Here is a 15,528-nt window from a genome sequence, read left to right as displayed (position 1 = left end):
TGGACAATGGAAGGAAGAGCAGCCAAGCGTCACCTATGAGAACAAAGATGGTTTTTTCTCATTAAGACCTTTTGGATGGAGGGTGTCTAATTTAGAAATCCAAATTCTTTCATTTTTTCTTCTCTCAGGGGTTGACCATCTGGGATTCATCTGAACGATCGTTGCTCTAACTGAATCCCATCCGTGAAGCATAAAGTGTTGGACCAGGTAAGTGTCTGTGTTTTTTTGTTTTGTGATGTTGTGTCTGTGTTGGGTGAATCTAACTAAGAGAGTGTTTCCAGTCTCCCCAACGTACTGTATCCCACAGGTGGAGCAGGAGATAATATAAATGCAGTTTTGAGAGTGGGGGCTCCCCCTGCATAGAGACGGAAACACATTTTTGTTGTGGTGGCTGCATATCCAATCCAAGTGTTTGAAAAAAGAGGTGAGTGCTCTGGATTTGGGTGGTGTAGGGGGGGGAAGTTTGGCTCTAATTAAGATGTCCTTAAGATTTTTATTCCTCCTATAGGCTGGTAGAAATCTATGCTCCTTGAGCAGCCCCTGGCCCTGAACAAGATCCCGGAAGTTCCTCCTGAGGACTCTCACCATCCTGCACGTGGCTGCCGAATATGTTGTAATGATGGGTAAAAGGGGGGATGTATCAATAGTTTTAATTTGTTGAAATGACTTAAAACACTTTCTTAGAAAGGTGCAGGAATAACCTCTTGTGTATAATGCCGAAAAAAGAATTTTGGTGGCCTTTTTAAAGTCTGCCTGTTGGGTGCAGATTCTGTGGAAGCGGAGCAGCTGGGATTTAACCAGACCTGCAAATGTGTGTTTGGGATGAAAACTGGTTTTATGTAACAGTGCATGTGTGTCTGTGGGTTTAAAATAAACTTTAATGTCCAATTTGTGTGTGGTGTGAAAGTCACTTCCCTTAAATGTGGTTGTGTCTAGAAAGTCGACTGAAGAGGCGTGGCATGTTGATTTGAGTTTGATGGAAGGGTTGTGGCTGTTGAGAGTCCCCAGGAAGGTTCCAAACTCCTGCTCAGAGTGCGTCCAAACGCCCCAGATGTCGTCGAGGTACCTGTAATAACAGAGCGGCTTTAAAGCACATTTCTGTAGTGCAGAGGATTCCCATTCTGCCATGAATATGTTGGCATAAGCCGGTGCAAATTTTTTGCCCATAGCTGTGCCTTTAATTTGAACAAAAAATTCTCCATTAAATTCAAAATCATTTCTGTTTAGATTAATCTCTAATAATTGGAGAAGTTCTTTATCTGGTCGTTTTTTGTCTGGGTATTTATGAAAGATTCTTTTAATACTGTCAATGCCCTCTTTGTGGTCAATATTGGTATATAAGCTATCAATATCCATAGTAAACAGAAAGGAGTCTGCTGGGATTACTAGCTGTTTAATTTTTTCAATAAAATGATATGTATCTTTAAGGTAACTGTCATGTTTATTAGATAACGGATTCAGAAAAAAGTCCAAATATTCTGCTGTATAATAGGTTTCACTCTCACAGTCTGAAACAATGGGTCTGCCAGGAGGAATTTTAGATGGAACGGTCCATTTTTGGGGATCTTTATGGATTTTGGGTAACATATAAAACCGTCTGGGCCTCGGTTGCGAGTTGCCCTGCAGGTAAGTTTTTTGTTTTTTATTTATAAATTTCTTTTTCAGTAAATTATTAATAATTGTATCTACTAGGGGGATTGTATCTAAATAAATGGGTTTATTGAGTTTATGATAATAGGTTACATCATTTAACTGTCTGTAACCTTCATATAAATAATCTTTTTTATCCATAATTACTGTTAGACTGCCCTTATCAGCTGGCTTAATAACTATATCATTATTTTGGGCTAATTCTTTTAGAGTTTTGGTTTCCTCACCACTCAAATTTGGAGTGTTATGAATGATTTTAAAATCATTCTCAAAGTATGAAATATCCTGGTCTATTAAACGGTTAATTTGTGGTGGGAGAGTAGCAGATGGGGGTGTCCAGTCAGATTTCAGTGTGAATGGCTGAGGTTGGATGCTGCTTTTGTCCTTATAGTGAACAGTTAACTTAATTCTGCGATGGTACTCCTGTAAATCATGTCTGGATTGAAAGGTCAAATTCTTACTGTTACATTTGGAAGGGATGAAAGTAAGACCTCTGCTCAGCAGGGAAAGCTGTGTGAGAGAAAGAACAAAGTTATCACATAGATTCATGACTCCATCTTTCCCCTCCCTCTGTGAGAGGCTTAAAGGGAGCTTCAGTTTAACCACGAAGCCCAGTGTTCCAGAATCCTCTTCGCGGTAGCTGCCGTCCAGTGGATGCTGTCAGTTTGGGTCTCAAAGAAGCCACTGAGTGGGGGGATGTAGTCTGTCAGTTCTTGGATGTGTTGATTTAAATGGATAAGGACGGCTTTTTCATCTGGTGAAAGGTGAGGTGAAAAACTGACGTGAGGGACGAAGATCGTGGCGTCTGGGAATCTCTGTCCTGCTACAGTCAGGGCTTTGATCATCTCTTTCACTGGAGCTTTTTTATCCCTCTGGGATCTGTTGTTGAGGCCGAAGGATAGCAGGAGAACCTCTGGTTCCGTCTGGAAGGTGGCCGTCTTCAGGAGAAATTCTGCATGATGCCATCTGGCGCCAGGAAAACTGTCCAATTGTACATTTCCACCTTTAAAAGGTGGAAGGCGGCTGATGTTTGAGTCTCCTATGATGACCTTCTTCTGTTGTATGTGCAGGTGCCACTCTGTAAATTTGCGGGGCGTGTTGTCGTGTCGTGTTGGAGCACACACCTGCATTTCTGCTGCAGAAGTTGTCGTCTGCTCTGCTCGCTCGATGGCTAGGCGAGATTGCACGCTGGATCTCAGCTTGGAGAGAGTGGCAGGGGTGAGTGTGTGGTACCCTCTGCTCTCCATGGTGCTGGTTTGGATGGGAGGAGGAGGAGGACTCCCTTCTCTGTGGGGGGAGCGTTGGCTTCCTTTTCTCTGGCTCAGCGCTGTGATCTGCTCATCTGCTGGTTCTGGCTCCAGAGTGATTTCCTCTTCGGCTTCAGAGTCAGCCTTCTGCATGTCGAGAACTCGTACGACACTTTCTGCCGTAGAGCTTATTTGAGAGCGATTTATGCGTGGTGGAAGAGGGATTACAGGAGAAAGACGAGATGGGGATGTCGGAGGAGAAAGTTCTGTTTCACTTGCCTCCTCCAGGTCAAACAGAGGTGACCAGTCCTCCTGTTGTGGTTCTGTCATGGTCTCCACTGAAACCCGGGAGATTGGCGCAGGTGGAGGCGCTGCGTGGATTTGGGCGATGGTGGTGATCTGCTGACTGCTGCTTTGTGGTGAAGGGGGTGGCCGTGCTGCAGCTGGGCTCTGTGGTCTCGTGGAGGGAGGCTGGTTCACTGGAGGTGATGATGGAGCCAGCTCAATCACAGCATGTGGGTCCTCCTCTTCTGTCTGGTCAGCTGTCTGCGTTGGGAGAGAAGAAACGGCAGCAGCAGGAAGAGGAGCAGGAGGTGCTGTTTCTGTCGTCCTGGCAATGATGACCGCCTGGGCACGGTCTATTGTATCCTGTCTCAGGCGTCTGCCTAAATTACGTTTCGCCCACGTTGTGGCTATTTCAAAGGGGCCTCTCCAGTCCGGTGAAGGAAACTGGGTGAGCTTTTGCATTTCAGAGTCAATGTTCTTTTGATAATGCTCTCTGAGGATGAGAACGGTAGTGAAGGCCCAATTTCTAGCATTGCCGTCAATCAAAGTCTGTGTTTGTAGATTTGGGGATGCTGGTTTGATAATTGTAGCTAGATTGTTTGTTATTTTGTCCAGGGAGGGAGGATGAGCCTCTCTGGACACATTGGTGAGGTGGTGTACAGCTTTAATCAGTCTGTTCATTACACGCACCTTCTCTGTAAAATCAGGGTCATTAGACTGTACCCTGTGGGGGGGGCTTCATTCCGAGCACCTGCTGGTACAAAGACGTAGTTGCCATTTTGGTTGGAGGGACCGCGTGGCCTAGGTCTTGGCGCACGCCGAGCGCCATCTTGAAATGGGTAGCGCGGCCCGCTATAGAACGGCTGCGGTGCAGGGCGATGTCTCACCTGCTGTCTGCCGTAGAAGGTCGGCTCCAGAAAATGGGCTCCCTCTCTGGTGACGTCCGCATAGGATCGGCGTCCGTCTCGGCGTGGGTAGCTGGGAAAATCTGCAGCTGCACGTCTGTTCTGTGGCCTGTCGCGTTCATAGGCCCGTTCCCTCCGTCTGCCTCCTCTGGACTGCACCAGTATCCATCCGTCGTCGTGTGGGCGCGGTGGCATGGCTTACTGTGGTCCTGGTTTAGTTCGGCCCGTTGCAGAAGGTACCTCCGTCACACGTGGCTAAGAAGCTATGCTAATACTGGGAGGCTATGCTAATAATAAACTAGGAAACGTGATTTACCGATCAACTTCGGTTTAATAAAAAAATAATACAAGCCAAGGTTGCAACGTTTCGATCAAAATAAATTTTCTTCAGGCTGGCTTATCAACAATAAACATGTAAGTAGGCATACACACGAAGAACAGCTCCGAGCGTGCGCTTCCTCACAGTGTTGGAAGCAACTGTTTGTAAGATGGCGGACCATGTCCCATCCTGCACCTGGGCTGCTCATCCAATCCGGAGGCGTTGCTGGGCAGAATGTTTCCTTCACAGGTCGCTGGGTCATGAAGGCTCGGAGCGTTGCATTCAAATGCATACGAACATTTGTAATTTCACATAAAATTAAACTTTTTTTATATAAAAAAATCTCAACATTTTAAAGAGTATTGTAAATAAATGAACAATATATTTAAACATTACATTTTCAAGAATTGAATGCAAAAAAAATAGTAAGTGAATATAATAAATTACAACGCTATGGAAATTCTGCACAGGATCAATCACTGTGTTCTGTGTAAAAAAACATTCAACTATGCATTTATTGTATATTGTTCTTAATGTAACAGTGATAACCAAAAAATGAACTAGAGTATTGTTTTTTATCCAATATAATTAAGGCTGCAGTGGCAAAGGTGAGAGTAATCCCTTTAAAAGAAAAAGATGTGATAGATGTTAGTTTTAAATTGCAGTCATGAAAATAAAGAACATGGCAATATTCAATTTTTAAAAAATAGAAAGAAGTGATTTGGGGGGAGAGAAGAGAGACAGAGACCCTGCGGAGAAGCAGAAGGTTCAGACGAGTTAGGTGTTAGGGTTGGGGCGAGAGCTCCACGCTGTAAACCTGGAACCCCCATATGTACAGACCATTTCTGTCTCCACTCAGATCTCGCCCTCCTCTCCAGACCATATAGAATATTTAAAATTTAGTATTTTTTGTGTTGAATCTAATTCTCACAATCTGATTAGGCTTAGGGCCTTCCAGTCAGAGACGGTTAGGTTTAGGGGCAGAAATCTTTGGGCAGGGCTATATGGAGATGGGTTAGGGTTAGGGTTAGGGTTAGGGTTAGGTGTTAGGGTTGGGGTGAGGGTTCCAAGCTATACGCCCGGAGCCCTCGTGCACGGACCATTTCTGTCCCCACGCAGATCTCGCTCTCCCCTCTGGGTAATATGAAATCAATTATTTTATTCAATCACAATCTAATTAGGTTTAGGGCTCTCAGGTTCAATTTGGTTAGGATTAGGATTAAAAATCTTTGGGGCAAGGCCATATGAGAATAGATTCTGGAAAAATAATTTACAGGGGGTGAAAAAATCTGGTGATGGAGAGGGACTGTTTAGCAACTCCCTCTGCTGGCCGAAATGGGGAAGAGCGGTTAAGTGTCTCTAATTAGAATAATGGTGTTTTTTTTTTTTGTTTTTTTTTTCTCATTCAGGCCTCTAGGATGGAGGGTGTCTAATTTGGAAATCCAATTTCTCTCATGTCTTCTTCTCTCAAAGGTTGACCATCTGGGATTCGTCTGCACGGCTGTTGCTCTGACTGAATCCCATCCGTGGGAAATGAAATGTTGTACCAGGTAAGTGTCTGTGTTTTTGTGTTTTGTGATGTTGTGTCTGTGTTGGGGGAATTTAACTAAGAGAGTGTTTTTCTAGTCTCCCCAACGTACTGTATCCCACAGGTGGAGCAGGAGATAATATAAATGCAGTTTTGAGAGTGGGGGCTCCCCCTGCATAGAGACGGAAACACATTTTTGTTGTGGTGGCTGCAAATCCAATCCAAATGTTTGAAAAAAGAGGTGAGTGCTCTGGATTTTGGTTGTGTAGGGGGAGGAAGTTTGGCTCTAATTAAAATGTCCTTAAGATTTTTGTTTCTCCTGTAGGCTGGCAGAAATCTGTGCTCCTCGAGCAGCCCCTGGCTCTGAACCAGATCCCGGAAGTTCCTCCTGAGGACTTTCACCATCCTGCACGTGGCTGCCGAATGTGTTGTGACAATGGGTAGAAGGGGGGCTGTATCAATAGGTTTAATTTGTTGAAATGACTTAAAACATTTTCTTAGAAAGGAGCGGGAATAACCCCTTGTGTATAATGCAGAAAAAAGAATTTTGGTGGCCTTTTTAAGTCTGCCTGTTGGGTGCAGATTCTGTGGAAGCGGAGCAGCTGGGATTTAACCAGAACTGCAAATGTGTGTTTGGGATGAAAACTGGTTTTATGTAACAGTGCATGTGTGTCTGTGGGTTTAAAATAAACTTTAATGTCCAATTTGTGTGTGGTGTGAAAGTCACTTCCCTTAAATGTGGTTGTGTCTAGAAAGTCGACTGAAGAGGCGTGGCATGTTGATTTGAGTTTGATGGAAGGGTTGTGGCTGTTGAGAGTCCCCAGGAAGGTTCCAAACTCCTGCTCAGAGTGCGTCCAAACGCCCCAGATGTCGTCGAGGTACCTGTAATAACAGAGCGGCTTTAAAGCACATTTCTGTAGTGCAGAGGATTCCCATTCTGCCATGAATATGTTGGCATAAGCCGGTGCAAATTTTTTGCCCATAACTGTGCCCTTAATTTGAACAAAAAATTCTCCATTAAATTCAAAATCATTTCTGTTTAGATTAATCTCTAATAATTGGAGAAGTTCTTTATCTGGTCGTTTTTTGTCTGGGTATTTATGAAAGATTCTTTTAATACTATCAATGCCCTCTTTGTGGTCAATATTGGTATATAAGCTATCAATATCCATAGTGAAAAGAAAAGAGTCTGCTGGGATTACTAGCTGTTTAATTTTTTCAATAAAATGATATGTATCTTTAAGGTAATTGTCATGTTTATTAGATAACGGATTCAGAAAAAAGTCCAAATATTCTGCTGTATAATAGGTTTCACTCTCACAGTCTGAAACAATGGGTCTGCCAGGAGGAATTTTAGATGGAACGGTCCATTTTTGGGGATCTTTATGGATTTTGGGTAACATATAAAACCGTCTGGGCCTCGGTTGCGAGTTGCCCTGCAGGTAAGTTTTTTGTTTTTTATTTATAAATTTCTTTTTCAGTAAATTATTAATAATTGTATCTACTAGGGGGATTGTATCTAAATAAATGGGTTTATTGAGTTTATGATAATAGGTTACATCATTTAACTGTCTGTAACCTTCATATAAATAATCTTTTTTATCCATAATTACTGTTAGACTGCCCTTATCAGCTGGCTTAATAACTATATCATTATTTTGGGCTAATTCTTTCAAAGCTTTGGTTTCCTCCCCATTCAAATTTGTAGTGTTATGAATGATTTTAAAATCATTCTCAAAGTATGAAATATCCTGGTCTATTAAACGGTTAATTTGTGGTGGGAGAGTAGCAGATGGGGGTGTCCGGTCAGATTTCAGTGTGAATGGCTGAGGTTGGATGCTGCTTTTGTCCTTATAGTGAACAGTTAACTTAATTCTGCGATGGTACTCCTGTAAATCATGTCTGGATTGAAAGGTCAAATTCTTACTGTTACATTTGGAAGGGATGAAAGTAAGACCTCTGCTCAGCAGGGAAAGCTGTGTAAGAGAAAGAACAAAGTTATCACATAGATTCATGACTCCATCTTTCCCCTCCCTCTGTGAGAGGCTTAGAGGGAGCTTCAGTTTAACCACGAAGCCCAGTGTTCCAGAATCCTCTTCGCGGTAGCTGCCGTCCAGTGGATGCTGTCAGTTTGGGTCTCAAAGAAGCCACTGAGTGGGGGGATGTAGTCTGTCAGTTCTTGGATGTGTTGATTTAAATGGATAAGGACGACTTTTTCATCTGGTGAAAGGTGAGGTGAAAAACTGACGTGAGGGACGAAGATCGTGGCGTCTGGGAATCTCTGTCCTGCTACAGTCAGGGCTTTGATCATCTCTTTCACTGGAGCTTTTTTATCCCTCTGGGATCTGTTGTTGAGGCCGAAGGATAGCAGGAGAACCTCTGGTTCCGTCTGGAAGGTGGCCGTCTTCAGGAGAAATTCTGCATGATGCCATCTGGCGCCAGGAAAACTGTCCAATTGTACATTTCCACCTTTAAAAGGTGGAAGGCGGCTGATGTTTGAGTCTCCTATGATGACCTTCTTCTGTTGTATGTGCAGGTGCCACTCTGTAAATTTGCGGGGCGTGTTGTCGTGTCGTGTTGGAGCACACACCTGCATTTCTGCTACAGAAGTTGTCGTCTGCTCTGCTCGCTCGATGGCTAGGCGAGATTGCACGCTGGATCTCAGCTTGGAGAGAGTGGCAGGGGTGAGTGTGTGGTACCCTCTGCTCTCCATGGTGCTGGTTTGGATGGGAGGAGGAGGAGGACTCCCTTCTCTGTGAGGGGGGCGTTGGCTTCCTTTTCTCTGGCTCAGCGCTGTGATCTGCTCATCTGCTGGTTCTGGCTCCAGAGTGATTTCCTCTTCGGCTTCAGAGCCAGCCTTCTGCATGTCGAGAACTCGTACGACACTTTCTGCCGTAGAGCTTATTTGAGAGCGATTTATGCGTGGTGGAAGAGGGATTACAGGAGAAAGACGAGACGGGGATGTGGGAGGAGAAAGTTCTGTTTCACTTGCCTCCTCAAGGTCAAACAGAGGTGACCAGTCCTCCTGTTGTGGTTCTGTCATGGTCTCCACTGAAACCCGGGAGATTGGCGCAGGTGGAGGCGCTGCGTGGATTTGGGCGATCGTGGTGATCTGATGACTGCTGCTTTGTGGTGAAGGGGGTGGCCGTGCTGCAGCTGAGCTCGGTGGTCTCGTGGAGGGAGGCTGGTTCACTGGAGGTGATGATGGAGCCAGCTCAATCACAGCATGTGGGTCCTCTTCTGCTGTCTGGTCAGCTGTCTGCGTTGGGAGAGAAGAAACGGCAGCAGCAGGAAGAGGAGCAGGAAGTGCTGTTTCTGTCGTCCTGGCAATGATGACCGCCTGGGCACGGTCTATTGTATCCTGTCTCAGGCGTCTGCCTAAATTACGTTTCGCCCACGTTGTGGCTATTTCAAAGGGGCCTCTCCAGTCCGGTGAAGGGAACTGGGTGAGCTTTTGCATTTCAGAGTCAATGTTCTTTTGATAATGCTCTCTGAGGATGAGAACGGTAGTGAAGGCCCAATTTCTAGCATTGCCGTCAATCAAAGTCTGTGTTTGTAGATTTGGGGATGCTGGTCTAAATGAGGAACGCTTCACGAATTTGCGTGTCATCCTTGCGCAGGGGCCATGCTAATCTTCTCTGTATCGTTCCAATTTTAGTAGATGCACTAGAGAAGGGTTATGGTTAGGGGTTAGGGTTAGGGTTGGGTTTTAGGGTTGGGGTTAGGAGTTAGGGGTATACTTGTATGCACTGGCCAACTGGCTGACATTGTGGTTTTAAAACAAATGGAGGTTCTATGCTGGATTTGATCCTGGGTTTTCAGAGTGGCAGGCCAGTAATTTCCATATAGTGCCACTGGGAACCCGTGGAGTACTGTGAAGTGGAGTTCTATTTAAACAACTTCATAATAAAAAAAAAATAAAAATAAAAAAATAAAAATAAAAAATAAAAAATAAAAATAAAAATAAATAAATAAAAAAGGGGGGGAAAAAATAGAGAAAAAGCAAAATAAAATAAAAAAGGGTGTGGGGGGAATTTTGGGGCCCTAGAGATAATTAAATAATAAGAGATACAGGTGGCTAAGAGGTGGATGGATGCAATAGTGAGTGCTAGAAAATAAGTGCTAAAATTTTAAAGTGCTAAAATTTTAAAGTGCTAAAGATAAAAGCAAGTGCTAAGATTAAAAACACACATAAAAAAACATAAAAGCATGCAAGATTAGGGTCGCATGCATTAATAAATAATAAAAATACAACATAGAACAATTAGGTATTGCATCGTCCACCAAAATAAAAGTGTAAGCCACCATAGTACTTAGAAGTAAAATTTAAAGTCAACTTTTATTTGGGGGGGGGGGGGGGGGAAAGGGGGTTAAAATAATCTATTGGTACATCACCGGGTAGGTTAACAGAAAACAAAAAAAAAAAAAAAAAAACGAATAAGGGGGCAGAGGTTGTTTTATAGGTGGGGAGTGAAAGCAACGGTGTGGCTAGTCAGGGAGGTCAATCCTCATTTAGGCCGCCCGGGGCCATCGTCCCGAGTCTTTGGATCCAAATTCTCTCTGCTCTCTTTCTCTGCCCACACGTCCATCTGTCATTGTGTTCCAGTCCAGATATTATGAGATGAGTTAAGGGGTGTAGTGTAAAGTGTGAAACCAGGTGGGTGGTAAGTCGTCCTGCCCTAATGTTGTAGAGATGTTGATTAAGACGGGTTTGAATTGAATGTTGTGTCTCTCCAATATAGTGCTTATTGCACAGGGTGCAAGTGATGATATAAACTACGTTTCTCATGACTAGAGGTAGTGAAGCTAAAATTGGATATGATGAGCCAGTTCTAATATTGTGGATGATTTTCCTGGATTTGAAATGATGGGTCAATTGGGGTTGGGGTGTGTTTTTATGTTCACTGTAAAGGGACGTGACCAGGAGAGACTTAAGGCTTTTATGTTTTCGATATGCTGATATGATTTGGAGGTTGTTAAATGCAGGATGGTGAGCCTTTGAGTTGGTGAAATTCTGCTTGATTATGTGATGAAGTCCTGTTATTTTGTGTGAGAACGTAGATACAAATGGTACCAATTGTGGAGTGTGACAGGGGGGATGTGAAGAGAGGGAGGAATCTGGGGGTTCAGATTCTGGGGCCTGGGCAGGGGGGGGGGGGGTAGTCTGAGAGCGGGTGGGAGCAAGAGAAGCCAAAGTGGAAGACTTTATGGATCTGAGGAAGCGTTTTGAATAGCCCCTGGTTCTGAGACTTTTAAAGAGGGTGGTGGTGGCAGAGTGAAAGTCAAGGGGGTTTGAGCAGATTCTATGAAAACGGATGATTTGTGATTTTATAAGACCTTTAAATGTATGCCTAGGATGATAACTGGTTTTATGAAGTAGTGAATGGGTGTCTGTGGGCTTGAAATAAACCTTAGTCTGTAGGGTATATTGCGTGCTGTTGGTGACTTGGAAAAAGACGGTGGTGTCCAGGAAGTTTATTTCATGTGCGTCAATGGTATGTTTGAGTTTAATAGATGGATGATGGTTATTTAAAATATTGAAGAATTCGGTAAATTGGGTGATGGAATGAGACCAAATGCCAAATATATCGTCCAGATATCGGAGGTAGAGGGTTGGTTTAATTGGGCATTTGGTTAAGGCTTCCTGCTCCCACTCGCTCATGTAAAGGTTAGCGTAAGAGGGGGCAAACCTTTGGCCCATGGCCGTCCCGGTAATTTGAAGATAGTATTGATTATTGAATAAGAAGTCATTATTGTTTAAACAGAGTTCAATTAGTTGTAATAATTCTTTGTCCGGACGTTTGGGATTTGGATATTTAATAAATGTGTTATTAACTGTGCGTAGGCCAAGATGAGTGTCTATGTTGGTATAAAGACTGTTTACATCTATGGTGAAGAGAAAGGATGATTTTGGGACGACCATGGGCCGTAGAATGTCCAGAAAATGGTAGGTATCTTTGATGTAGCTTGGGTGTTGCACGGAGAGGGGGCCTAGAAAATGGTCGATGTATTGGGAGATATGGTACGTGGCACTATTGCAGTCGGAGATTATTGGTCTGCCGGGAGGAACTTCAAAGGGAACCGTCCAGGTGGGGGGTTCTTTATGTATTTTGGGGAGTAAGTAAAAGTAGCGGGGTCTTGGGATGTCAGGTCCAAAGAGGAAATCGCGTTGTTTTGCCGTTATGTATTTTTTCGTATATAGTGTTTGAATTATGTTCCTGAGAGTGACCTGGGTATGTGGTTGCAATGAGTCTGCTATGAGTTTATAATATTTGGAATTTTGAAGTTGGCGGTTAGCTTCAAAGAGGTATTGTTGCCGGTCCATGATTACAATTTTGGAACCTTTATCTGCTGGTTTGATGATGATATTGGGGTTGCGAATGATTTGGGTGAGGGCCCTGCGCTCCTCCCCACATAGATTGTCTGAGACATCTGCCGGGAAATGGTAGCGTGCTAGGGTCCTCCGGTCAGTCTGAAGTAGTCTAAGTGTATGGGGATGAAGACCAGAGTCGTGCGGTTCCCAATTGGAAGGGTGTGTGAATGGGATATGTTGATAGGCAGTAGGGCTGTTGGAAAAGTGGTCAATGAGTTTGAGTCTCCTGTGGTAGAGACAGAGGTCTCTCTGAAGTTCCTCCCGATCAAAGTGGATGGGTCGAGGGACAAAAGTGAGCCCCCTTTCAAGAAGATGGCGTTGAGAAGCTGAAGGTGTGAAGAGGGTGGACAGATTGAGAATTGAGGATTGGGATTCCCAGCCCAGGTCCCACTCTGGGTGTGTAGGGGTGTGAGGTACCGGTTGGGCCTGTGAATTTAATGTAAATTTAATTGCTGGATCCAGTTGTGAAAAATGAGGTTGGCTGTTTCAGAGGTCCAATGTATGTTGTCCTTCTCCGTATGGAATGTATCATGGGGGATTTCTGTGAGGAAAGGAACCGTTATGGTCATGGTGTTATTGATGAGCTTAAGATTGTTGCGTTGAACTGGGCTTAGGTGGGACGAAAAGTTCATGATGGGAAAGTAAAGGTCTGCATTAGGGAAGGTCGACTTAGCCTGGCGGAAGAGGCCCTTCAATTGTTTGATGGAGGTTTGCTTGGGGTCCTGATCCTTATTATTAATTCCCACGGAGAATATAACTATTTTAACCTGTGGGTTTGGGGGGGTCTTTTCACAAACCTTTAGAAAATGATAGATCGTGGCCCCAGGATAACTGTCCAGTTGAATCTGGCTGTAGTTGTGTGGAGGAATCCTGTTAATGTTTGAGTCCCCCAGAATCAGGACTGGTTTCCGCGGCTTAAAAGACCAAGACTGAATTTTGCGGTTGGAGCGTGCTTGATGGTAAGTGGGGGCAAAGAGCTTTGGAGTGGTTGGACTAAATGGGGAGGTGAAAAATGATGGGTTAGGCCTGGGTTCCGTGGTCACGGGGCCAAGGGTCCTTTGGTAGACAGAAATGGGGTCTTGTTGCGAAATGTTGTCCTGTAAGTATGAGCCCTCCACTATAGGTGAAGTGTCTGATCCAGGGGGATGTGGAGGATCAGAATAAGAAGGAGGAGCCGGAGTTGGTTCACAAGAAGAAGTATGAGGAGACGAAGGTGTAGGGGTCTGTGGGGGCCGAGAAGAAAACTGGTGAGGAGAGTCATCCATGTTTGAAAGGTCTAGTAGTGAGGTTGGTTCCAAAGAAGGAAGGGGAACCAAGGTGGACTGATCTGGGACATAGCTGGGCAGCGTCGTCCCAACCCGATTGGTTGAGGAGGGCTCAGAGTGGGTTGTTTGGTGGTCTTGTTTGACCTCCACATTCCCTCTCATCATTTTTGCCGACTCCTCCCCTTGCAGGGGTGTGTTTTTTAGGGAGGGAGTGCGCCGCCCAGCCGGATAGCCTGGGGAGCCGGTCCCGTCAGACTGCTGAGAAGATGGACAAATTTCATCAGAAGTGAATACTGAAACATTTGAATGTAGTTTCAAAAGAATAGGTTGTGAAGTTTGGATTTGCATGGGTGGGCGTGGAGGTGGATGTACCTGTGCTAGGAGCGGAAACGCCACCTTGGAGCCAGGTTGAAGTGTCTGGTTAAATGAGACAGAGGGTATAGAAATGGAGGGAACCATGGAGTTTTCTTCAGGGTGGGCCTCCTGGGTTGAGGAGTCTTTCCTGGGAATCTCTGAGGTTCTTTGTGGCCTGGGGGTGATAGTAGGAAATAAGGAAGGGATAGATGATGGTGGAGACATCAGAGTTGCTCCCTTAATAAGAGATTGAGGCAGCGTACTGGGGGTTGCTGAAGAGGCTGGTAGAAGAGAGGTTGAGACTTTTATAGGTCCACTTCTAGCTGGTGGTTGCCTGTTAGGAGTGAGTTTGGAAGCATGTGATGGCTCAACAGTTAAATTGTTCTGATGGCATGAGGATATTGGTGAGGAAAGAGGCCTGAAGAAATGTACCAGCGTCTGGGGTGCTTTGGCTGCAGGCAAAGGCGGAAAATTCTCCAAGTCCCGCGGAGTTGGGGGTTGGACATCGCAGCCACCAGAAGATGGTTTTGTCTGAAGGATGGTGTTGACAGAGATGAGAGTTCCTGAAGTCAATTTGGGCCCGTATCGCTTTCGGGCCCAGCCGATGGCTATCTGTAGGGCTAATGGATTAAATGCATTGGTTGGAAAAGAGTTTATTGCCAGAGAGTAATGTTGCTGTAATATGAGAATAGTGTTTTGCATCCACTGGGCTGTATTACTGTGGATTTTTTTGTAGGTGTCTTCTGTAGGGGTAGATGGTTTAATAAAGTTTGTTAGGCGGGTGACTTGGCGCATCATACCAGGTGGAACTGTATGAGTGGCTTGTGCAGTGTCCATTATGTTTTTATGGTGAATGGCTTGGATAAGTTTAAAATATTGTTTACTGGTGGCTCTAGTCTGTGGATCTGGTGGGTGATTAAGTAATGTTGGTGGTTTTTGGGTGTGTAATGACATAAGGGGTTGTGGGGGAGGGTGTGGACCTGAGTCTGCCCTACTCTGGTGGGTAAAACCATTGAAGTGCGTCATGGTGGATAAGGCTCCTACCTGGCTGCCGCTGGAGGTTGTCTCTGTAGCTGTAGAGTCCAGTTCCAGTGGGAACCCAATTTAACCTGTGGGTGGATACTCCAAGGGTTGGTGTCTCTCCAATATTCTGCTCCCCCCAGGGAGGAGGGAAGCTGAAGTCCTTCAGAAGAGGTACTGGTTCGGTGGCAAGTGTGGTGCTCCAGTAGGACGGAGAAAAAAACAGATTTGTTTAGGCACACATCCGAAAGTCAGCGAGAGGTAGGTGCTCCGTATTAGGTGTAAAAAAAAGGAAAAAAATCCATAATGAACTCCTTAATTTAACAGCCAGGGCTGTTGGAGCCCTCCACCATGAAAATCACACTATACTTTTATTTAACTAAAAAAAAGGGTCCTTTTAATCAAAAAGAGTTTAAAAACTAATTTAAAATTTAAAAAAAAAAAAAGTTGGGGAAAATTACCCCAAATAAGAGGCTAGCAAACACAATGTTATGGGTTATACACACCAGAGCAGAGATCCCAACGTTTCGCAACCAAGTTGCTTCTTCAGGGGTTAATGACTCAGGTCCAAGAGTCAGTCTA

The 15,528-nt window shown here is 44.6% G+C and overlaps 2 protein-coding genes and 1 non-coding gene across 4 annotated transcripts; all 3 read right to left on the bottom strand.

Annotated features, from left to right (window-relative positions):
* Positions 1-901: 901 nt before the first annotated feature.
* On the bottom strand, positions 902-6,033 carry LOC111947856 (endochitinase A-like). 2 transcript variants are annotated; one of them, XM_023958075.1, is made up of 3 exons: positions 2,775-6,033; positions 2,112-2,160; positions 902-1,066 (listed from the first exon to the last, which is right to left on the bottom strand). In XM_023958075.1, exons 1-3 carry the CDS (start codon positions 3,861-3,863, stop codon positions 933-935), a joined length of 1,272 nt encoding a protein of 423 aa, XP_023813843.1. In that variant the 5' UTR covers positions 3,864-6,033; the 3' UTR covers positions 902-932. The 2 variants fall into 2 exon arrangements, 1 of the variants encoding a protein (XP_023813843.1); XR_002873806.1 differs by having other exon boundaries at positions 941-1,066; positions 2,112-6,033.
* A 156-nt stretch (positions 6,034-6,189) lies between these two features.
* Positions 6,190-9,567, bottom strand: LOC111947858 (protein piccolo-like). Its single transcript, XM_023958078.1, has 2 exons — positions 7,862-9,567; positions 6,190-6,816 (listed from the first exon to the last, which is right to left on the bottom strand). The coding sequence occupies exon 1, from the start codon at positions 9,542-9,544 to the stop codon at positions 7,994-7,996; it is 1,551 nt and encodes a 516-aa protein (XP_023813846.1). The 5' UTR covers positions 9,545-9,567; the 3' UTR covers positions 6,190-6,816; positions 7,862-7,993.
* Positions 9,510-9,612, bottom strand: LOC111947950. Its single transcript, XR_002873928.1, has one exon. It is a non-coding gene; the product is annotated as a U6 spliceosomal RNA (small nuclear RNA).
* Positions 9,613-15,528: the final 5,916 nt, after the last annotated feature.

This window comes from Oryzias latipes, chromosome 9 (genome assembly GCF_002234675.1).
Source record: "Oryzias latipes chromosome 9, ASM223467v1".
NCBI lineage: Eukaryota > Metazoa > Chordata > Actinopteri > Beloniformes > Adrianichthyidae > Oryzias > Oryzias latipes.
This window is presented reverse-complemented; position numbering and strand designations above follow the sequence as displayed.